The sequence below is a fragment of the Dunckerocampus dactyliophorus genome, chromosome 18 (genome assembly GCF_027744805.1).
Source record: "Dunckerocampus dactyliophorus isolate RoL2022-P2 chromosome 18, RoL_Ddac_1.1, whole genome shotgun sequence".
Taxonomy (NCBI): Eukaryota; Metazoa; Chordata; class Actinopteri; order Syngnathiformes; family Syngnathidae; genus Dunckerocampus; species Dunckerocampus dactyliophorus.
In genome coordinates this window covers 14,342,420-14,363,495 of record NC_072836.1, presented here as the reverse complement: position 1 = coordinate 14,363,495, position 21,076 = coordinate 14,342,420, and the positions used below count along the sequence as shown (strand labels likewise).

General features: G+C 42.1%; 2 protein-coding genes across 5 annotated transcripts in view; both read right to left on the bottom strand.

Annotated features, from left to right (window-relative positions):
* The window catches only part of LOC129170999 (thyroid hormone receptor alpha), a 106,444-nt gene extending 97,041 nt beyond the window's left edge, over positions 1–9,403 (bottom strand). For both annotated transcript variants that reach the window (XM_054759248.1, XM_054759250.1), the window contains exon 1: positions 9,211–9,403. The gene's annotated coding sequence lies outside the window, so the exon portion shown is untranslated. The remainder of the gene's footprint in view (positions 1–9,210) is intronic.
* Positions 9,404–12,900: 3,497 nt separating this feature from the next.
* Positions 12,901–21,076, bottom strand: part of LOC129171297 (vesicle-fusing ATPase) — a 40,883-nt gene continuing 32,707 nt past the window's right edge. Inside the window, exons 16-22 of one of the 3 annotated variants that reach the window (XR_008566767.1) lie at positions 19,744–19,890; positions 18,869–19,003; positions 18,527–18,640; positions 17,857–17,912; positions 16,440–16,501; positions 16,234–16,278; positions 12,901–15,691 (exon numbers count right to left, since the gene is read on the bottom strand). Coding sequence is in view for 2 of the 3 variants with exons in the window: in XM_054759821.1 (XP_054615796.1) it covers positions 16,471–16,501; positions 17,857–17,912; positions 18,527–18,640; positions 18,869–19,003; positions 19,744–19,890 (483 nt within the window). In the remaining variant the exon portion in view is untranslated. The remainder of the gene's footprint in view (positions 15,692–16,233; positions 16,279–16,439; positions 16,502–17,856; positions 17,913–18,526; positions 18,641–18,868; positions 19,004–19,743; positions 19,891–21,076) is intronic. The other 2 variants (XM_054759821.1, XM_054759822.1) reach the window with 2 other exon arrangements.

Here is a 21,076-nt window from a genome sequence, read left to right as displayed (position 1 = left end):
AAGACCTATTTTTCACAAAAAAAAAAGTGCCTGAATTGAAATGATAAAGCCCCAGGGCCGTTTGACTTTAGAGGTTCCACCGCAATGTCAGCTGTGATCTAATCGCAAGCTTTTGAAAAGGTATCGCGTTACAACATGGCTATGAAGTTTAATCAATACCTGATGAAGACGCCTCAGAAGTCAAAGAACAAGAAATGTTTGACCAAAATACAAACACGCCTCATTTGCATACATGGAAATCCTTAGATGGAAAACATTTCCTTGAGGTCTGTGATCATTTGGTCAAGCGTGTATGAGAGATTAGGTTAGACACATGAATGAATTTGTGCGGGCCTAAACCTCTTCAGTGCTGCGGCTGACGTCTGAGACACAAATTGGCAAATGGAACACATCCCACTGATATTGTTTCATTTGATTACAATGGAAGACAAAATCAAAGGGGGGGACTAGAGGACAATTAAAGGACACAGAAGAAATATAACGGAACCCAATTAAGCCGCTCCTGTCACAACCCGTTTATGTCGACCAGCTCCCAAGTCCCGGTCCACCGTGTTCCTTTTAGTACTAAAAAGTGCCGGCATAATTAAATGTCAACAAACATGGTCGACTGCTTTTGTCGACATAAAATTTGAGACACAAAGGTCTGATTTCTATGCAAAATTGTGTATATATATATATATATATATATATATATATATATATATATATATATATACATATATATCGATATATATATATCGTGTATATATTGGCATGTGTCGTGGTATTGTTCACATTGTCGCTAAGCAACATGAAACCACAGCATAACTACTGAACAGTTACACAACAGTGACGTCCGGCGTTCAGCGCAAAAAAGCTTTAAAATAAAAGCATGGCACTATTAACCTTGATTTTTTGCTTTTTTTCTCGATTGTTAGTCACCGGAAGAAAGATTTTCGCTCGTACGAAAGCTTTATTGTTATTGTAATCAAAACATACAATCGTCCTTTGCTCCCTCACTCTGTTGTTTTTTTAAAAATGTATTAATTACTAAATGATCGCCGTTTTGTGGTTGACTATGATCAATAATTGGTCTAAAAACACATATTAAAGCATTTCTTGGTCTAAAATTAAGCATTTTCAAGCATAGTAATGTTGTAACTGAACTAAAATACAAATACAGTTTAAGGAAGACATTGATGAAGTCTACTGGCCACTAGGTGTCACTAGTAACACGCACAAGGCTTGTTCGCCAACCAAGCCTTTATTATTTTAGAATTATTTATCTTACAGTAGGCACACTAATAACATAATAATAATAATAAGTCATCATTATAAATGACAGCACTAATTATTAGTAAAAAAATATATATCCATATTTAAGCCAATTGTATGTATTCTTAGTTTAAATTAAGCATTTTCAAGTATAAAAATGGCTAAATGAACAAAAATACAAAATATTAGGCATTCAGAAGGTGCATTCAAAAGGCGTAAGATGTAGTGTTCTACACTGGCCACTAGGTGTCAGTAATGTTCGATTGATGAGGCAACAGCCACAACAGGAAGTACACTGTCGAGAAAAAAAACAGCAAGGAACTCCGCCAATGCGAGTGTGTGAATCTGTTATGTCTTATTTGTGCCTTATTTTCTGTTATTATGTCTACTATAATGGGTAATATGAATATAAAAAGGTGTTATTTCACGTCTTGAGGGCTCTAATAAATTGTATTTAGGAGGTCATAAACAGCTTTTCTATGCTCTAACACAAAAATATTCCATTTAGAAATAAGGAATCCTACGTTGTGGAAATTCACTTATCAGGGCTGCATCTGGAACCAATTAACCACGATAAAGGAGGAATTACTGTACTCCCCCCTCCACAGTTTGATATGTGAGCAGAAGAATCAAAATAAAAACGGGCAAACGGGGGAAAACAATGTCAACAAACCGCTGTTTGTTCAAAAATCCTTCATGATCGCCATCGTCTCTGGCCAAAGTCTTGCAAGTAAACGTGCAAGCAGTGGCTAGTTTCGGTTTTGCTGTCAACTACCGCGTATGTGGATGTCCGTCAGCAAGTCCGAGGGGCGTCCCGCTGTATAAAGCGGAGTTGAAGACGAAACAAAATGCTAGAGACAGAGAAACTTGGCAGGCTGGAGACTAGATGAAGCATGAAATGGATGCACAGAACACTGCGGATGGAGCGCAGATGTCACTGAAACGCGAATCGACAAAAAAAAAAAAAAAAAAAAAAAAATGCTGTCTCTACAAAACTGAAGACGATCATCTTCCAACACTGCGCGGGGAACAAACTTACAGTAAGTAAGCGGAAGCCAGTGAGTCCCCGCACTTCAATGACGCTGAGAGACTGCAGGCTTGAATGGGCGCTGGTGTTTTGGTTCGCAGGAGAGGTAACTCTTTCATGTCTGCGTGGGAACAATAGTGTCTGTCAACTGACATGTTTACTGTAACCACCGTTTCCTGAGGGGCCACTCTTTTGTTGTGTACAGTGAGGGAAACCATTTGCGGTGAAATATGGAATTCGTAATATTGAGAATTATGAGTCAATGATGTTGGGTTTTTTTCATCCAACCTGCGTCGGGCTGTTGTGTTACTTGTGAGCAATGAGTAAACATGTGGTGTGCGCTCTTTGTGTCTCACCAAATCAGCAGGGGATCAAATCATTAGCTACCCTGCTGTAAGACCAACAAATCATCGTGATTAAAGTTACTGTTTAACCTGCAAGGAAAGGAAAGGAAACCAGTTTACTGCATTTCTGTCTGCCCTCACCTATTGGCTTTTCACTCTCCGTTTGCCATTTGAAGTTGGCAGGAAAGACAGTTTCAGAACAGTTTTGCATTTTTTTTTTTTTTTTTCCCCCTGTAAAAACCGCTTCCTGTTGCAGTGAAACCACAAAAGCTGCAGCGAGACAGCATCGTAATGAGCCCATCACTTGCCCATCAAGTCAAATATAATACGTAACATAATGGAAGTCAAGGCAGAGATTGTCATGTGATATATAGTATATCGTAATCCCTCTTTTATCGCGGTTCATTGGTTCCAGACCGGCCCGCCATAAGTGAATTGCCGCAAAGTAGGACAACCGGCATCACCCAATGCACGGCATCATCACCTCCCGACGGTAGAGCAGTTTCAGTGGCAGATTACTATCACAGTCCTGCTGCGCTGATAGACTGGGCAGATCATTCCTCCCCGACGCCATGCGGCTTTTCAAGACAACGGAGGGGGAGCGATAAAAGCTCACACAGGACTACACTTATTACCTTATTATCTATTATTATTATTTATTATGTGTTATTGAACTACAAGTTACAATACAAATTTGACATGATCTGTTCCACATTTATTTCTTTATTTATGCATTTTTATTCTATTTTCTTACCTCTCCTGTCTTGATTTGGTTGTTTTCTTTTGTGATTTTGTTTATTATGACATTTTTGCAGAGCTGCCGGATATGTGAATTTCTCCTGGAGATGAATAAAGTATCTATCAATATTAATAAATGGAATATTTTCGTAGTTATAGCATAGAAAACCTGTTTACGATCCTCCAGATACCATTTTTAACATTATTCAGGCCCTCTACATATGAAGTAACACCCGTATGGTCACCTTTACGTTTGTAGTAGCCATTATACACTCAACAAAAATGTAAACGCAACACTTTTGTTTTTGCCCCCATTTTTCATGAGCTGAACTCAAACATGTGAAACTTTTTCTATGAACACAAAAGGCCTAGCGCTCCCAAATATTGTTCAAAATTGGTTTAAATCTGCGTTAGTAAGCATTCATCATTCATGATTCATAATCTCACTTTACAGGTGTGGCATATCAAGATGCTGATGACACAGCATGATTATTTCACAGGTGTGCCTTAGGTTGGCCACAATAAAAGGCCACTCCAAAATGTGAAGTTTAACTGTATTGGGGAATGGTACGGAGGGGTCCGAAAACCAGTCAGTATCTAGTGTGACCAACACCTGCCTCAAACACCGTATACACCGATCCAGAGCATCCTAAACATGCTTGCTATCTTCAAAATGCCATAAATAGAACACACCTGTGTTTGTTGACCTTAACATACGCGCCTGGCCATGCCATGACCCCGCTGCCACCACGGGCCACTCCATCCACAGTACATTTTACTGTACTGATGGAATTTTGAATGCACAGAGATACTGTGACGAGAGCCTGAGGCCTTTTGTTGTGTCATTCATCCACAAGCACCACCTCATGTTGCAGCGTGATAATGCACGGCCCCACGTTGCAAGGATCTGTACACAATCCCTGGAAACTGAAAACATCCCATTGCTTGCATGGCCTTCATACTCAGCCGACATGTCACCCATTGAGGATGTTTGGGATGCTCTGGATTGCCGTACACGGTATTAGAGACACATGCCGGTCATAGCAGATACCGACTGGTTTTCGGACTCCTCCGGACCATGCCCAATACAGTCAAACTGCACATTTTGGAGTGGCCTTTTATTGTGGCCAATCGAAGGCAGACTTGTGCAATAATAATGCTGCCTCATCAGCATCTTGATATGCCACACCTATGACACGGATAGATTATCATGATATCATGAATGATGAATGCTTACCAACACTGATTTGTGTGCAATATTTGAGACACTGATCCCTCCTGCTACATCTTCTTATTCTGTTGCAGACCTGAGGTGTGTTAAGAAGTGGAATTACGATGCATACCGCCACCTACTGCACGGAGTTGTAACAAGACGTTACAGTCACACAGTCCCATTATAATGCGTTTATGAGCGAGGGCGAACAGGTAGCGGCAAATCTATAAAAGAATGCATATGTGGGAAACACCGGTTATACAAGCTGTACGCTGACTGCTTTAAATTATACCAAAGTGGCATTTCTTCAGTGATGCCCCATGAAAAGATATAATAGCATATTTGCAGAAACAGTATGTACACAAGATCGACCTATGCGAGTTTCAGGGAGCAAAGTGTATTTTCGATCTGTCTCGATCCCTGTGAGCCCTGAACCAGCACCTGCACGGTTTCTCCACCTCTGTGACGTAAAAGCAAGCAGTGGATCATCGCGAGACTCTTATGTAACACATTTCTCTCAGACTGACGGGCAAGAGGGGTGGAAGAAACGGGTTTTCTTTCCCCGTCTCCTCCCCCTTCCTCCACAACCCCCACCACCGCAAACACTCTCTATACATTAAGCATTAACCTCAGAAAACCAGAACGCAGCCTTGCAGCAATAAGCTGTATGGGAACACTGCTGGAGGGAGGGAGGAAGGGGGTTTAGCGATGGACGTCAAAGGAGGTCATGTCTGGTTGCTGGCATGCAAAGCACAGATTATAGCGTTGGGATGTAAACAGACAACCGTAGTTCAAATATTTTCAAACAGCTTTGGCATGTTGTCATTAATTCCAGCCACATTTGGATTTGTTCTTTCCCCCGAATGGAAAAACAATAAATAAAATGGAACAGTCCATAATGGTAAATTCCTGTATGGTCAATATTAGTTTTGCTTATGTATTGTGGGACTGCATGTACAACTGCACTCATTCTGATATTCTACTTATTTTTCCTTGTGTTTGTGGGGGGGAGCACTCATGCGTCGTTAACTCCATGTTGTGTTGTTAAATAAGGTTTAAAAACACGTCACACACATTTCAAGACGACACACGCCAAAAAGCTCCGTATTGCCCATCCACACACAAAACCACGCCGTCGGCATTTGTGAAATTGTGCATCATGGCAAATTATACAAATTCAAACAATGACGTCATCCACCATCCTCCCAAAACCCAAAGCCACAGATACATTGCAGTCCTGTGGGAAACACAATCCTACCCTTTCGCCGTCTCGCAGCAATCACTGATAGTTCGCTCACTTCCTGTAATCAACATGCACCAGTTTACCACTTTAACAGTAACAGAAAACCATAGTAGTTCTTTCAGTCTGTCGATAGCTTTCACAATAATAGAAGTTAATAAAAAACAGGAGTAAAAGCGGACGTGTCATTTTATACGTAGGTTGTTGTGTGTATTACGGAAGCATAGTTTGCATTTCCAAATGTATTCATGTCGCACATGAAAGCAAAGCGGTATGCTTGCGAGCGTCATTGTGTTTGATTTGTACACTACTTCGTGAGCTACAGTACTTTTGGAAAAATACCACTAATGAACAGTTCCCATTCTAGTGCTAAGTAGGTACTTGAGTGAACATTACACTATTTTAGCCCGCACAACACTGTAATGCAACGGTCCTTGTGGACCTTGTGCTTTAAACCGTAGCAACGGGTCTTAAATGTGTGATGTACATTTCATACTTCATGCTGTGGAACACATGCATTATTCATATCACGTCTGCGATCAGTCGGCGCATCTCAAGCATTACAACTTTTGTACATTTTGCCCCGCACAAAGACCGGGGGGGGGATGTGAAAAGGGAGGACGTTTTATCACGATATGCATTGCTAATTGAAAATTATACTATTATGAGAGCAAACACAAGAGCTGCATCAAAATTCTGCATTTAAAAAAATAATCATTTGTGATATTTGACCCTATATTCATTTATTGTTCTGGTTGGAGTGGCGTGGAACTGCAGTGCAGCATACCGAGAGTTGTTTCTAATATTTTGACTTACTCATGTAGCTAAATGAGGTATGTAAATATTAGAAACAGCTGTCAGTATTTATCAAAGTGGTGCAAGTGGCCAGTCAGTTTATGTACAGCAGGGGTGTCCAGACTTCTCACATCCAGTGACACATACGGAAACACTGAAGGATACTGAAGGATACAGGTTGTACATGAAATATGCTGAAAAACCAATCCAATGCAGGCCAATGTAGGCTAAGCTACCTGAACAAAACATCCGCATCTTCGCTTACTGCTAAAACTGTGAATTTGAGAATGAATGGATAAGAAATATAATCATATTTTAGCATTAATTCAAATAGAACTCGGGTTAAAGTGCTTCTACGTGCCGTCATAGACCACGTTCACGCTGCAGAGTGTGATGCCCAATTCGGATTTTTTTGTTAAGATCTGAATTTTTATGTGGTCATTCACCGAGCCAAAGCCAAACGTCCGGGAAGTGAGGGCGCATGCGCAAAAGCATGACGACATGCGCATCAGCGTGTGTTTACGCAAGTAAAGGTTGGTGCGGTGTGTGCTCTCCTTAACGTGTTTGTGGCAGCTTCAAGGATTTTGTGCAACGGGAGTCAATATTTTCTTAACCAAATGATTAAGAGATTAAGGGGATTAAGAAGAAAGAGAGGAAGAATATTGACGATGGCATTTCGTGTAGAACTTGCTGCGACGTCTGTTCCGAGGAGCCGCTTCACCGACACTTTTTTAAAATAATTTTCAAACTTTCGCCTACTTCGGAGAGTTCCTTTATCCAAATCTCACATGGTAAACCACACCTTTCCATGGCGTGCAGGTCGGATGTATGCAAACTGACTGTTCAGACTGCAGTAGATCGGATACATACGAACGAGCCCTGAGTTGCATTTGAAAAAAATGGTACTGTTCACACGGAAAAAACAGATGTAGGTAACATATGAGCCAAAAAAAAAAAAAACATCGGAATTGACCTGCAGTGTGAACATAGCCACAGTGAATTAACTGGGCCTGTCACGATAATCAATGAATCAATTAATCGCACCATAAATAAAAACAAAGTGAATCATTTTGCCGGTCTCGATATATTGACATGTGCATGCATGTTTGTTATCCTCCTCTCTCTCTCCCAAACAGGCTGGATGACAAGAGGGTTAAATTTACGGGTTATTTCTGGGGGGTTTTCCCCAATAGAAAAAGAGGATACCTGTAAAGGGACACGGGTTCAAAATCTGAAATATTGTGATTTATGATTTTTATTTAAGTGCATTTTTTGCGAAAACAAACTGGGAGTCCATTTTATTTTCAATGTTTTTTTCCTGTTTTTTTCGTTTGTTGTTTTTTTTTTTTTTTTTGCCCTCACTCACAAACACATTACATTGTGACCGTCCCTGTAGCCTGTCCTGGCAACTCCGTACAGTAGATGGCGTCATAACTCTCCTTCTTAACACACCTCATGCACCCTGCCCCGGCTCAAGTCAGCATCCACACATTCCCACTGATTGAGTGTTAAGTCGAGCAGCGCCAGCCAGTGAGCCTAAAGCCACCTGGCCGTCAGGGGAGTGAGGGGTGAGGTTTACACAACATACTACCACACAGCCACACGAGCTGGCATCCGTTACACACATGCCACAGCTGAATTAAGGTCTTGCATGAGAATCTGTTCATCAATTACCCATCCACACACAAACACTGAGCCGGATTTTTCCAAAAGCTTATTTCTGTCAACACAAAAGCCCTACATTTGTGTGTTGGTGAACAGGATACCAAAACGCATAGGAAAATATGCATTTTTCAAATATATGGAATCGTGCGCATATGACCTCAAAGCACACATGCGACATGCATCATGGCCAATTATGCGAAACAGACAATGACAGCATCTGCCCCCTCCAACCCAGTGCCACAGATAGATTGTAGTCCTGTGAAAAGACTGCTTTGGACACCCCCGATGTCCAGTACCGTATATTGGTTACTATGCTATACATCTTTACTGTTCTGACTGATGTGTTATCATCTATACAAGTGTGTGCAATGTATAGCACTACATGGATAAACTAGTGCAGTGATTCCCAAGGCACATCCTCATGTGTGCTGCAGTAAATTATCCAATTTCATTTAATTGATTTAAATAATGTATATAACACTCCATTGATACACTAGTGGGATAAACAAATCCAACATTATTGAGCCATTTTAAAGGCAAAAACACAAGTTCCTTATAATAATTGCAAACATACTGTACAGTAAGTGTTTACACTGCAACTAGCGTTTAAATACACGTTAAGTCTATTTAGGTCCCAGATTGGGGTCATGTTCACCGTCCAGGTTTCCATACATTCACGTATAGGTCATGTTACCGTACATGGAACAGGCAAGCCGGGTGACGTGAGGACATGCGACCGCCATGCACTGTGCAACGCAGCATTCCCTCTGGAAGACCCCTTGACAAGACCCACTCTCATCCCGCTCGACTCTAACCGTATACCCGCCTCACGAACCGGCAATATCCAACCACGCCAACACGGTGAAGCCAGCGAAAAAGGCGAAAAAAAATAAGAACAAATGCGTGGAAGTGCAAGCGAGTGTCGCTGCTTTACCGTCTCAAAAGGCGACCAAGCTTCCCCCGGTGTCCCTCTTCCTTCCGCTAACAGGCGAGTGTTTGCCGGTCACTGTCACAGCCACTGCCACGGTGAGTGTGAGTGTGCGTGCAGCGTCCTCCCCCATGCCTGGTACAGTGCGGCCGAATGCGGGTCAGGAACACAGCCGGGCTGCCTCAGCTATGGATGATTCACAGTCACGCTCGGCACTGCCCTCTAGCGGTGGAGCAGTAAAACACACTGGGGGGAGTTGCATAATCCCGGGACGCCCGCACAATTAAAGGCACATGACACCACTTTTTCTCACAGTAAAAACAAAAGCGACACATTTGTTTTGTTTTTGCTTCCTTTTTTAAGTATTTCATACGCTTATCGTGATTAATTTATGCAGGAGTGAGGGACTGCTAAAAACAGTGTGTAGCAAATATATAATAAAGAATACCTTATTACGGTATCAGACACAGTTTTTAGTCACTCTGAGATAATATTTCTCCTCTTTTGTTTTTCACATTATTGGGGAACAGTTGTGCATGAATAACTGACTAAATCAAATAGTTAATTTTTGTTCATCTTTTTCCCATATGAAGTTTCCACAGCGAGTATTAGTTTTGCCCTACATACAAAAATAAGAATACACATCCATCCATCCATTTTCTATACCACTTGTCCTCATGAGGTCCACGGGTGTGCTGGAGCCTACCCCAGCAGATGTCAGGCAGAGAGGCAGGGTACACTCTGGACTGATCACCACCCAATCACAGGGCGCATATAGACAAACAACCATTCACATTCACACCTATGGACAATTTGGAGTCTTCAATTAACCTACCATGCATCTTTTTGGAATGTGGGAGGAAGCCGGAATACCCGGAGATAGGTGAGATTCTAGGTGAGATTCTGCCAGGGAAGACGGTTCCTATGATGCCATTGCGAGACAAACTGTAATAGAGAATGATCCCCGCCCAGTTCATCTTTGGCCCACATGCTACAACTGTGGAATTTATGCTTTGTGTCAAAATGATTGCTTTGAAAAAGATCATTAACAGGATAATTTGTGTAGGCCTGTTGAAGATGTTGCGCTGATCCATCATACGCGTTTGGAAAGAACTAGAACAGAGATTGTGGCAGCAAAATCTATCAAAAAGGCTTGACCGGAAGGCACAGGTCGCTGGAAGTAAAAGGCTTGAAGAGAGAGACACATGGGACACAGGGTGAACCCTTGCGGATGAGGGCAGCTTCAGATTGATGATCCAATCCACCACAAATAGTTGACTGTGGGCAAAAGTTTCCTAGATTCTGTTACCAAAGGCAACCACACCCTCTATCCGGGCTGGTAGTCAGGGGCAGGTGTCTGGTGATGGTTGGTCATGCGGGAGAGGGCATGAGTTGTCCCAGGAATGGCTGGATCTAGGGAACAGACACCTCCGACTTCTGGGACGAGAAAACAGGGGGTTGAAAGTCATAAGCAGACATAAACGGAGCCTGTGGCCGAGCTGGGTTGTGGGCATACTCAATTCAGAACAGGTGAGATGACCAGGAAGCAGGATGTTGGTGGCACATGCAGCGGGTGGCTGCCTCCAGGTATTGATTGGCTCAATCCATCCGGCCTTTGGATTGGGAATACTAGCCAGAAGAGAACTAAGACCACATCAGACACCACATCGCAGGTGATACCACGGAAGCGGAAAACATGTAGAACCAGGAGGTCGAAAGTCTTGAGAGCGGTGGAGATCTGAGCTAAGCAGGGCCATGACGTGGACCAGCTTGGAGGAACGATCAACAATGGAGAGAATAACGGTATTCGTTAGGAGGAAAGCCAGTAAGTCTAGCTCAACATGGGATCATGCGCGGGAAGTGGACAGAAGAGACTAGCCAGGGTCCGATGAGAAGCCTGATTGTGGGCACAGACGGGGCAGGCTGCCACAAAGACTTTGGTGTCCGCCCGCAGTGTGGACCACAAAACCACTGCAAGGAAAGTGGTGCAATTGACCTTGGGACAACAAGCAATCCTGGAAACATGGGCCCGACCCAACACATCCAAATGGATCTCTGGAACAGATTGATTATTTAGGGGAGTTTGTGCTCCGATACATTTGGGGACAGTCTAGACAAAACATCTGGTTTACCGCGCCGAGAATCAGAGCAATAGGTGAGAGTGAACGCAGGGGTGCAGCCTCTGGTCGTAACGGGGCAAAGGGAATTGGGACGAGATACAAATTCTTTACTGTGATGTCCTTACAACCACGTTAATCAAAGCACGGCCTGAGGCTTTAATGTTTTTTATCCAGAAAAACCCCACGCAAACAGGAGGAGGAAGAACGGAAAAATAGTTTGTTGGAAGGTAATTTGGCACTGGAGAGCTAATCAATGCTGCAATTATACAGCAGAGACGATGGCACCTCATGGAGACCGTGATAATTGTCAGGAACAAGAAACAAGTCTCTATTTGGCAGGCGAGTGGGTTTTAGGAGATTGGAGGTTGGAGTGGTTAGAAAAACACTCCAACTGGCTATTGAGGGTATAACCCAATCAATATGGGGATTATATTGCTGCAACCAAGTTAATCCTAGTATTGTTAGGCACTGAAGAACAAATCAATCAAATCTTTGCATTGAGAAAGGTGGAATTTGGAAGACTTCATTCATTTTCAATGGTTTGAATCAGTTCAAACATTTGGAAGTAGTTGAGGGACAGAAAGTGTGGGATCAGGAGAATAATAAACATTTTTTGTTGCACAATAATTGCTATTACTAGGGGTGTCACGAGACGAGGCGATACGCAAAATTGGGTCTACGAGAACGAGATGAGATTTTTACTTTTTAAGAAGTACAATGGTAATGGTTTAATGTTATTTGAACATGCACACAAGTTACAATGAAATACATCCCATACAAAAATAAATGACAATACACATTTACATCTACGAATAGAATTTCTACTATTTTATACTCTTCTGCACTCTGTGTGTATGCTATCAGCCCCGCCTCCACCCACCGGGACAAAAAGACTGTATGACCTATGGAACAAATGCGCCAAGGTGCTGAAACCAATGCACAGAGTGAACCCTCTTACTGCCTGTTCGGAGGTGAGAGACACAAAAAACAGACACGCATGCACATGGCAATATATCGAGGCAGGCAAAATCCTCAAGTTCATTTTCATTTATTGTGTGATTATTTAATTAATTATCATCCCAGGCCAGACGTTTTGTTTTTTTTTGGGACAATAAATCTTGTTTCAATCTCGCGAGAGCTTGTGATACCCCTAGCCATTACTGCAATTATTGTGTTAAAGCCCCTCCATCATTATTGCAAATCCACATCGCATTACAATACATTGAGCAGTTACATGACTGGCTGTCTGCGGCACAGATATCTCTTCCCTCCGTGTGGCTTCATAATAAAACTCATTCATCACTATGTAGTGTAATGTCTCGATCTTCTCAGGGCGCATGCTGCTGATTTCAGAAAGTGATAGTCGCCCCGATGTGTCAGCTGTGGTGTTGACGTCTTTGTAGACTACAGCTTTTAACACATCTCTTATATTGGCTCTCATAATTTAGACTCCAGATACAAGCAGGTACTTAAGGTTTTTTGGCAACTTGCGTCTTTTATACCTTGTTTTTTATTCCAAACTTACCCATCCGCTGGGATAGATCGCCATTAAACAAGCAATAAACAGCAGGATGTGTCTTTGTTTCTGTGCATCACTGCTTTTTATTGCAATAATTCATCTGGAAATAGACATATGTGTATATATATATATTTACACATGCGCGCACGCCCACACACACACACACACACACACACACGTCACTGGTTAGAACACAAAAACCTTGAACACTAAACACATATACTATCTCACAAAAGTGAATACAACGCTCACATTTAGTAGTCAGTGTAGCAGTAAAGATTTACTATCCACTAAAAATGACAATACAGTCATTATTATCTAAATAGCTGGCAACAAAATAGACAGTACTATGGTAAATACTGCTGGTCAAGCTTTACACTGACTACTCTAAAGTATATTCAAGCCTCATTCCTATACTATTGCCTCTTGAAAAGTTACCCAAATGTAAGTTGTGTACTCACTTTGTGAAAAAAACACAATAAAAAGCACCAAGTTGGAAATAGATGATACACACACACACACACACACACACACCATATGCTCATTGGACACATGCAGCGTTTAGGTTCCCACACATGCACAAAAAGCTCAAGTTTTTATGACGGACCATTACAATAAGTACTCATGTTTTTGTGGAGTTGTTTTTTTTGTTCAGTTGTTGTTTCATTTCCATCTCAAAAGTGCAGATTTTTTTTTAAAATTGAACACTGACAATGCCAAAGCTGCACTAGCTCGACTAAACTGTACAGAACTGCACATAACAGCCAACAATCCAACACTCACTTTCACTGTAACAGCCACCTGGTGAAGTCAGGATCCCTGGAGGTGAACATACTGTATATACAGTACATACTACAGGTATCACTAGAATGACTCTCAATATACTGCTGTATGTTCATATATACTTTGTACTTTGGGCTTAACCCTGACCTTAACACATGAAGAAATGACACACATTTAAAGGGTTTACATTTACACGTTTGTTTTAGCCACTACATGTTCAGTAAACAATCTGTATTTGTGTCTATTGTCAATGCATTCTGTTTGCACTGCCTTGTTTGAAGTCATACTTACTATAATTTAGCACAGCTACAGTACAAATACAACACATACTATACAAAAAGCTACCAACACACATAGCTTTTTTTTTTAAGCATGATGCACAAAAACAGCACTTTTTACAATCTATTGCAATATCTTTACAGATAAGTTTTAGAACAGTACAACTTCCAGTAGATTCCAGATGTATTGTCAGGGTATTGGATCGATCACAGCTGGACTGTTCAGGCTGTCTTACAAGACATTTTGCTTCTTGTTCGAGCAGGCTTCATCAGTTCATGCTCCAAGACTACATAGGACAGCTCTAGTATAGGACAGACTACAGCTGATCTAGTCTTGGAGCTCTTGTCTAGTATGGGACACACAAAAGCTGTCCTATCTAGTCTCAGAGCTCTAGCTAGTATAGAACAGGTGAGAGCTGTCCTATCTAGTCTTTAAGCACTGGTCTAGTATAGGAGAGACTAGAGCTGATCTAGTGTTGGACCACTTGTCTAGTATAGGACACACAAAAGCTGTCCTATCTAGTCTCAGAGCCCTAGCTAGTATAGGACAGATGAGAGCTGTCCTATCTAGTCTTTAAGCACTAGTCTAGTATAGGACAGACTAGAGCTGATCTAGTCTTGGAGCACTTGTCTAGTATAGGACACACAAAAGCTGACCTATCTAGTCTCAGAGCTCTAGCTAGTATAGGATAGATGAGAGCTATCCTATCTAGTCTTTAAGCAGTAGTCTAGTATAGGACAGACTTGAGCTGTCATATCTAGTCTTTGAGCTCTTGTCTAGTGTAGGACACACAAGAGCTGTCCTATCTAGTCTCTGAGCTCTAGCTAGTATAGAACAGATGAGAGCTGTCCTATCTGGTCTGTAATCAGTAGCCTAGTATAGGACAGACTAGAGCTGTTGTATGTAGTCTTTGAGCTCCAGTCCAGTGTAGGATAGACAAGCGTTGTCCTATCTGGCTCCTTAAGCACTAGGCAAGTATAGGACAAACTAGAGTAGTCCTATCTAGTATTTGAGCTCCAGTTGTTATAGGACAGACCAGAGTTGTCCTATCTAGTCTTTAAGCCATAATTTAGTATCAGACAGATGAGAATTGGCCTATCTAGTCTTGAGCTCTAGTATAAAACAGACGAGAACTGACCTATCTAGTATTTGAGCTTTATTCTAATATGGGACAGACCAGAGCTGTCCTATTTAGTCACTGAGTTTTAGTCTGGGTTGTAACAAGCTAGAGCTGTCATATCTAGTTTTTGATTTCTAGTCTAGTTCACGACAGACTAGAGCTGTCCTATTTATTGTTGAGCTCTTATGTAGTTTGAGACAGACTCGAGCTGTCCCATTTGTCTTTGAGCGCTAATCTACTATAGCACAGGCTAGAGCTGTCCTTTCTAGTCTTTGAGTTCAAGTTTAGTGTCGCACAAACTAGAGCTGTCCTTCCTAGTCTTTGTGCATGAATTGATGGAGGCGAAATGTCTTCTAAGACAACCTGAACAGTGGATTCAATGCCCTGAAAGCACGAATGACCTGGATGAATGAGAATATTCACAGGCATTGCAGAGATATGCTCACAAATATACTTTGGTGATAAGGATGACACATGACTCGTGATACAGTGATATTGCCGACAGAAACATGCGGAGATAAGGGACGGATTGTGTAGTCTTTTGCTAGGTGTCAGAGGGATGACTTGGCGGACAGACATCTTGATTTCCTCCTCTTCCTCATTGCATCACATTGGCGGCTTGTTGACGACGGAATGGCTCAGCTCTACTCGTAGAAGCTGCGGTCGCTGCGTAATGGAAAAGGGCAGACAAAGAAAGACAAGCCTTTGAGTTTAGCAGTTTAGTGTAAAACACGTGCAATTCTGAACGGAGAAGCGGGCCGATCGATTGCATCAACTACATTTGTTTGGCAAGGCTGCATAGAATCACGAGACGAGCTGACAGACGTTGAATTAAGGTTGTCAACAGAGTGTCTGCGGTAATTTGAAGTGTCTAGATGGCCAGTGGGGTGGCTGGAAATTGACCAGGTGGGGCCACCCTGTAGTTCCGCCACTGCTTTTGGAAAGTCTATTAGAGCAATTAATAATAGCTGAGCAGTGTGCCGAGGACGTGTTTTCAACGTTTCTGGATTCTGCTCACCATCATGGCGCGCCAAACCCGCACAGGGCATAATACGCTCCTGCTTTAACTTTCTGGATATCAACCTAATCAAATAATTACAATGACAGTCCCTTTTATTGGAAATGTTGATCTGAAAACGGAGGACAACGTCAACGTCAACCTAACAGGGAAGCTTGAGGGGATTTTTATGGCCGTATCAATTACTCACAGTTTTTCGCGATTCGGTGGTGGTCCCAGAACGTCCCATGTGACCCTGACCATGATAGGCGGTATTAAAAATGGATGGATGGACTTCTGTCAGCAGTTAAAGCTGCTAAAACTATCTAAGGACAGAAAACTAGTCTACGGATTGAAATGACTAACTAACAGCTCACTAGCTTTTCATATCATTCGTCTCATGTATGTGGACCTTACCAGTGCACAGAGAGAGCCACTGACTGACAGCTTAAATTCGGATTTGATTTCCTTCGTTCAACCTGGTGCAACATAAATCATACAGATCAGTCATTGGTGAGGAAAGGCACCACGAGCCTCTGCAGGGTTTACATTATGGAAGTGTGTTCCAGTAAGGAGGAGCTGTCTTGGCTGGTTTCTCCGAGTCACTGGCATGAGTTGCTAGGGTTAGTTTTTTTTACACTGGACATGTGTGGTGGCTGGGAATCGAACTCACAGAACAAAAAGCATCAGCATGTACCACTACACCAGGGGTGTCCAAATTTTTTCTAGCGAGGGCCACATGCTGAAAAATGAAAGGATGCAAGGGCCACTATTTTGCAAACCCACACATAAGAGATATGCTAAGAAGCTACATGTAGCTCAAGAAAAACTGCGTTTCTTTGTAATACTGTACTTTGTAATATACTGTAGGTGAAATGCTACTAATAATGGCGTTTTTTCCATAATAATACGAGTTTATTCTTGTACAATTATGACTTTTGTTGTTCATTCAATCATGACTTTTTTTCTTAATATTTTGACTTTATTCCCGAAAAATTACGGCTGTTTTTTTTCCATTTTTGCTGTTTTTTTTTGCTATTTCATTTCAGCACTTGTAAATCTTCTTCTTGTAATTATTAACTTTATTCCCATATTTTTTATCTTTAAAAAAAAAAAGAATGTATTTTTTCTTTATTTCAACATTGTTACTAAAATGATATTTTTCCTCAGATTACCAGTTTATTCTCGTGAAATTGCTTTTTGAAATTGCAACTTTTTCTCAGTCGAAAACTATTTTTTTCTCATAATATTGTGACTTTACTCTTTACTGATTTTTTTGGTATAATTTTCCAAATATTTCAATTTTCTTCTTATATATTTTCTTCTCCGAATATTTTCAATTTATTCCCATGTTATACATTTCTCCCCCAACCTGATGTTTCCAAAAATGACATCTTTATTCATTGTTTTGGACTTAAAAAAAAAAAAAAACTTTAATATTTCAACTTGATGCTACTAAAATGACATTTTTCCTCATACTATTATTTTATTCTTTTATGGCTTTTTTTCCTTGCTAGATTGCAACTCTTCTCTTAATATTTTGACTTTTGATTGATTTTCCCATTTTTGCTGCTGCTGTTGTTGTTTTTTTACGTTTCCTTGTTAAATTACATTTTTAGAATGTGCTGGGGGCCGATAAAATCACAGGTGTGGGTCGCAAATGGCCCTTGGGCCGCACTTTGGACACCCCTGCACTACACTATCAACAATACGCCAACAATATGAATGTACTGTACAGACAAACACACATAATGGTTGAAGGTACGGAAAAGGTGAAGCTGTTCGGCCAATAAGGATGATTTTTTTTTTTTGTATAGCATTTTAGTATACTCACGCCCCCTCATCTCGCAGCAGGGACAGGAACTTCGTCACTCTGTAGTCTTGGTCCATCTAGAGAGGGTAAAGTGAGATGGTGAGAGAAACAGTCACAATTTAAAGGAAAGAATCAAGTTTACGTCTCAAAGCCCTCAAATGAGAATAAGGAATCGAGTTTTAAGCATTAACTCATTCACTGCCAGTCATGTTCTGGGGCATTTTGCATGACCCACCTCTATCTTTCGCGATCGCGTCCCTACTAAAGGCAGATCCACCGCCAGACAAGCTCTGTGACAGTGTTAGCTGCTTTTTTTGTGTCTGCTCGATTTCTGTATGTGTTTCGCCATTTTCCTCTCTCAACCCACAATGCGTCTTCTTCATAGACAATCTGTCGCTGCCGGTTGGAGGAAAAGCGAACTGTTGCCCCCTACTGGAACAGAAATACATTGCCCACTAGATGAATAAGACTTTGATCTGTAGCTCCCGTGAAAAAAGCAAGAGAAGCCAATAGACGTCTTTGGCAGTGAAAGAGTTAACAACGATGTTAAATGCAATCATATTTTCTTGGTGTGGATATTACATTACATGTTCTGCTGTACTGTACTGTGTTCATCATGTCATTTCCCGTTTTAGTCGGTGCATTTTCTGAAGTACTTCAAGGCTGTCGTCGCTCCTTCAATGGCACGTACCTGCAGTGACATCTCGATAAGCACAAGCAGCTTCTTGATGCCAATCCAAACTCGCTTTCCTTTAAGCTGGTGTGCAATGCTGGCCCTCTCTTTATCCGTGAAGCTCCCCAACAGCTGCAGAAAGAGCACAATGTGCAGATTGTCAGTGCAACTGAGAACCTTCAAGCTTTAATACTCGGAAGCTGAACGTGTCAGAAGCACGTCTGTGTTTCAGTCACTCAACAATTGGAAATCAAGGCTATTGTCTTTTGTGTCTGTGTTCTTTAATGTTATGCCGCGTGCATGACTGTGCAGCTCCCTGCCAGGGATGTACTGAGGTGTGATCTTGTTTTCGTTTTATACCTCCAAAGCATCAACAAGCTGCTCTCCAGTAGAGATGTTCGGGATGTGGATGGTAGTGCTGAAGGCATCCAACATCTCCATCTCTTGTAAGACGTCCTTCCTGCTGGTGGTGCCGATGATGAGGAGCTTCCGACCCTGCGGGGGAAATCAATTACTGCGGAACTCACATCGACATCACCACTGATCTGTGTTGTTTTTGGCAGCCGTTTTATTTTTAGTCTTAGTCTTTTGGACGAAAATTGTCTTACAGCAGTCACATTTTAGTCAGTTCTATGTGTGATAGTTTGTCAACAAAGCCCTCCTTCAGGTACGCCTCCCGCCAAGCCCACTCTGCCGTGAGCGGTCACACTCCCAAGCACTCCCGAGGACTTCTGGACAGCTGCCAAACCCCTTTTGTCCAATTACTTACACAAAATAAACACAGTTAGGACACTGATCAATCGTTACTTCCAGTTTGCTCTTCTGACTCTTCAACACAACCAAGTAACTTGCTTTTCCCTCTGCCACTGATCTGTGTTATAAATCTATTTTCGGAATAATTCCAATCACTGAATTTATGCGTTTCACGATGACATCCAGAGCAGAAATCAGATGTAAAGCAGCGGCAACTGCACTGCATGGCGTGTGCCCGTTTCTGTTCCTCAGCATATCGCCAGAAAGATTTATTATACACAATGACTGCCTATGTCTTGTAATAATGTAAGTGTGTGACATCATTATCTTTGCTAATCGGACAATAAACCCTAGAGAAAAGTCACGGGGTGAAGCAGACAGTCTGTTCGCACTTGAAGGGGGCATATGTGTAAATCTGATGCCAAAGGAGTCACACCAGCCACGAATCTCACCGCACGGCACTGTAGGCATAGATAAATTACCTTGGGAGGTGCTTTCTTCAAGAGCACCAACAGAGCTTGGAGGACCAGGTTGGAGAAACGAGGGCCGATGGGGACGTAGTCCAGCAGGCGTTCGATGTCATCAACCACCACGCAGCTCAACTGGGACTTATAAGCGTCATCAAAGACCTAAAATAGAAGAACATACAGAATTTATCCTTTTCCACCCATGCTTGTCACTACTTGATCGAGACGGGAAACTCCATTCCTTTCACTGACTCGAGTTTTTATGAGTCATTCACTGAAGTGAATTGGATACTTGATTTATGCCTCGAGTACCCGTGAGTCAATGACACAGCAGTCTTTGTCGAGTACCCCGAGTCAGTGAACATCCAGTCTTCGTCGAGTACCAGGAGTCAGTGAAACTCTAGTCTTCGTCGAGTACACGTGACTTGCTAAAACGCCAGTCTCTGTCAGGCACCCACAAGTCGGTGAAACTGAAGTCTACATCACGTACCCGTGAGTCAGTGAAACACGAGTCTACATTGAGTACCTGAGTTGGTGAAAGTCGAGTCTGCGTCGAGCAAACATGAGCTGGTGAAACTCGAGTCTTTGCTGAGCACCAGTGAGTTGGTGAAACCTGAATCTTTGCATAGTACCCAAAAGTCGGTGAAACTCGAATCTTTGTTGAGTACTTGTGAGTCGGTGAAACTCGAATCCTCATCGAGCACCCATGACTTGGTTAAACTCGAGTCTTCGCCAAGCATCCGCGAGTCGGTGAAACTCGAGTCTTAGCTGAGCACATGTGAGTCGGTGAAACTCAAGTCTTCACCAAGCACCTGTGAGTCAGTGAAACTTGCGAGTTTTGAATGACTCGTCCTTGATGGCTCGAGCTAATTAATGGGCGGATTTTTTGCTTGAAAAATTTGCTAAGCAACCAGTTTCAGACGTGCCAACCTTAAAGAAATTCTTCTCTAGATTTTGTTTAGAAAGAGAACGTCAAGCTCTGGAAGTGAGCCTCCATGGCTGACGCAGGTGCTCCACATCTGTAGCATAATGCAGCCTTTAGCAACCATAACGCTTGTTGACTATTTAGCTTGTAAGCTTCCTTCATTGCGAGAGAACAACGGTGATTAAAGAGAAAAGGGGAGGCAGGGGTGCTAATCAATGCTTTACAAATGCAATTTTTCAAGCAAATGTTGGTCTGAAATCGGAGAAGTAGGAGTCATATACACACACAGGAAGTAATGTTCTACAAGCTGACTAATCACTGCCTTTATGGTTTTATTTTCTTTAAGGTGCACGTCACGCTACACAAGAGGGCTTGCAGTGGGAGCGGCAAGGCCAGTGTAACGTACACTGGTGCCTTGACACA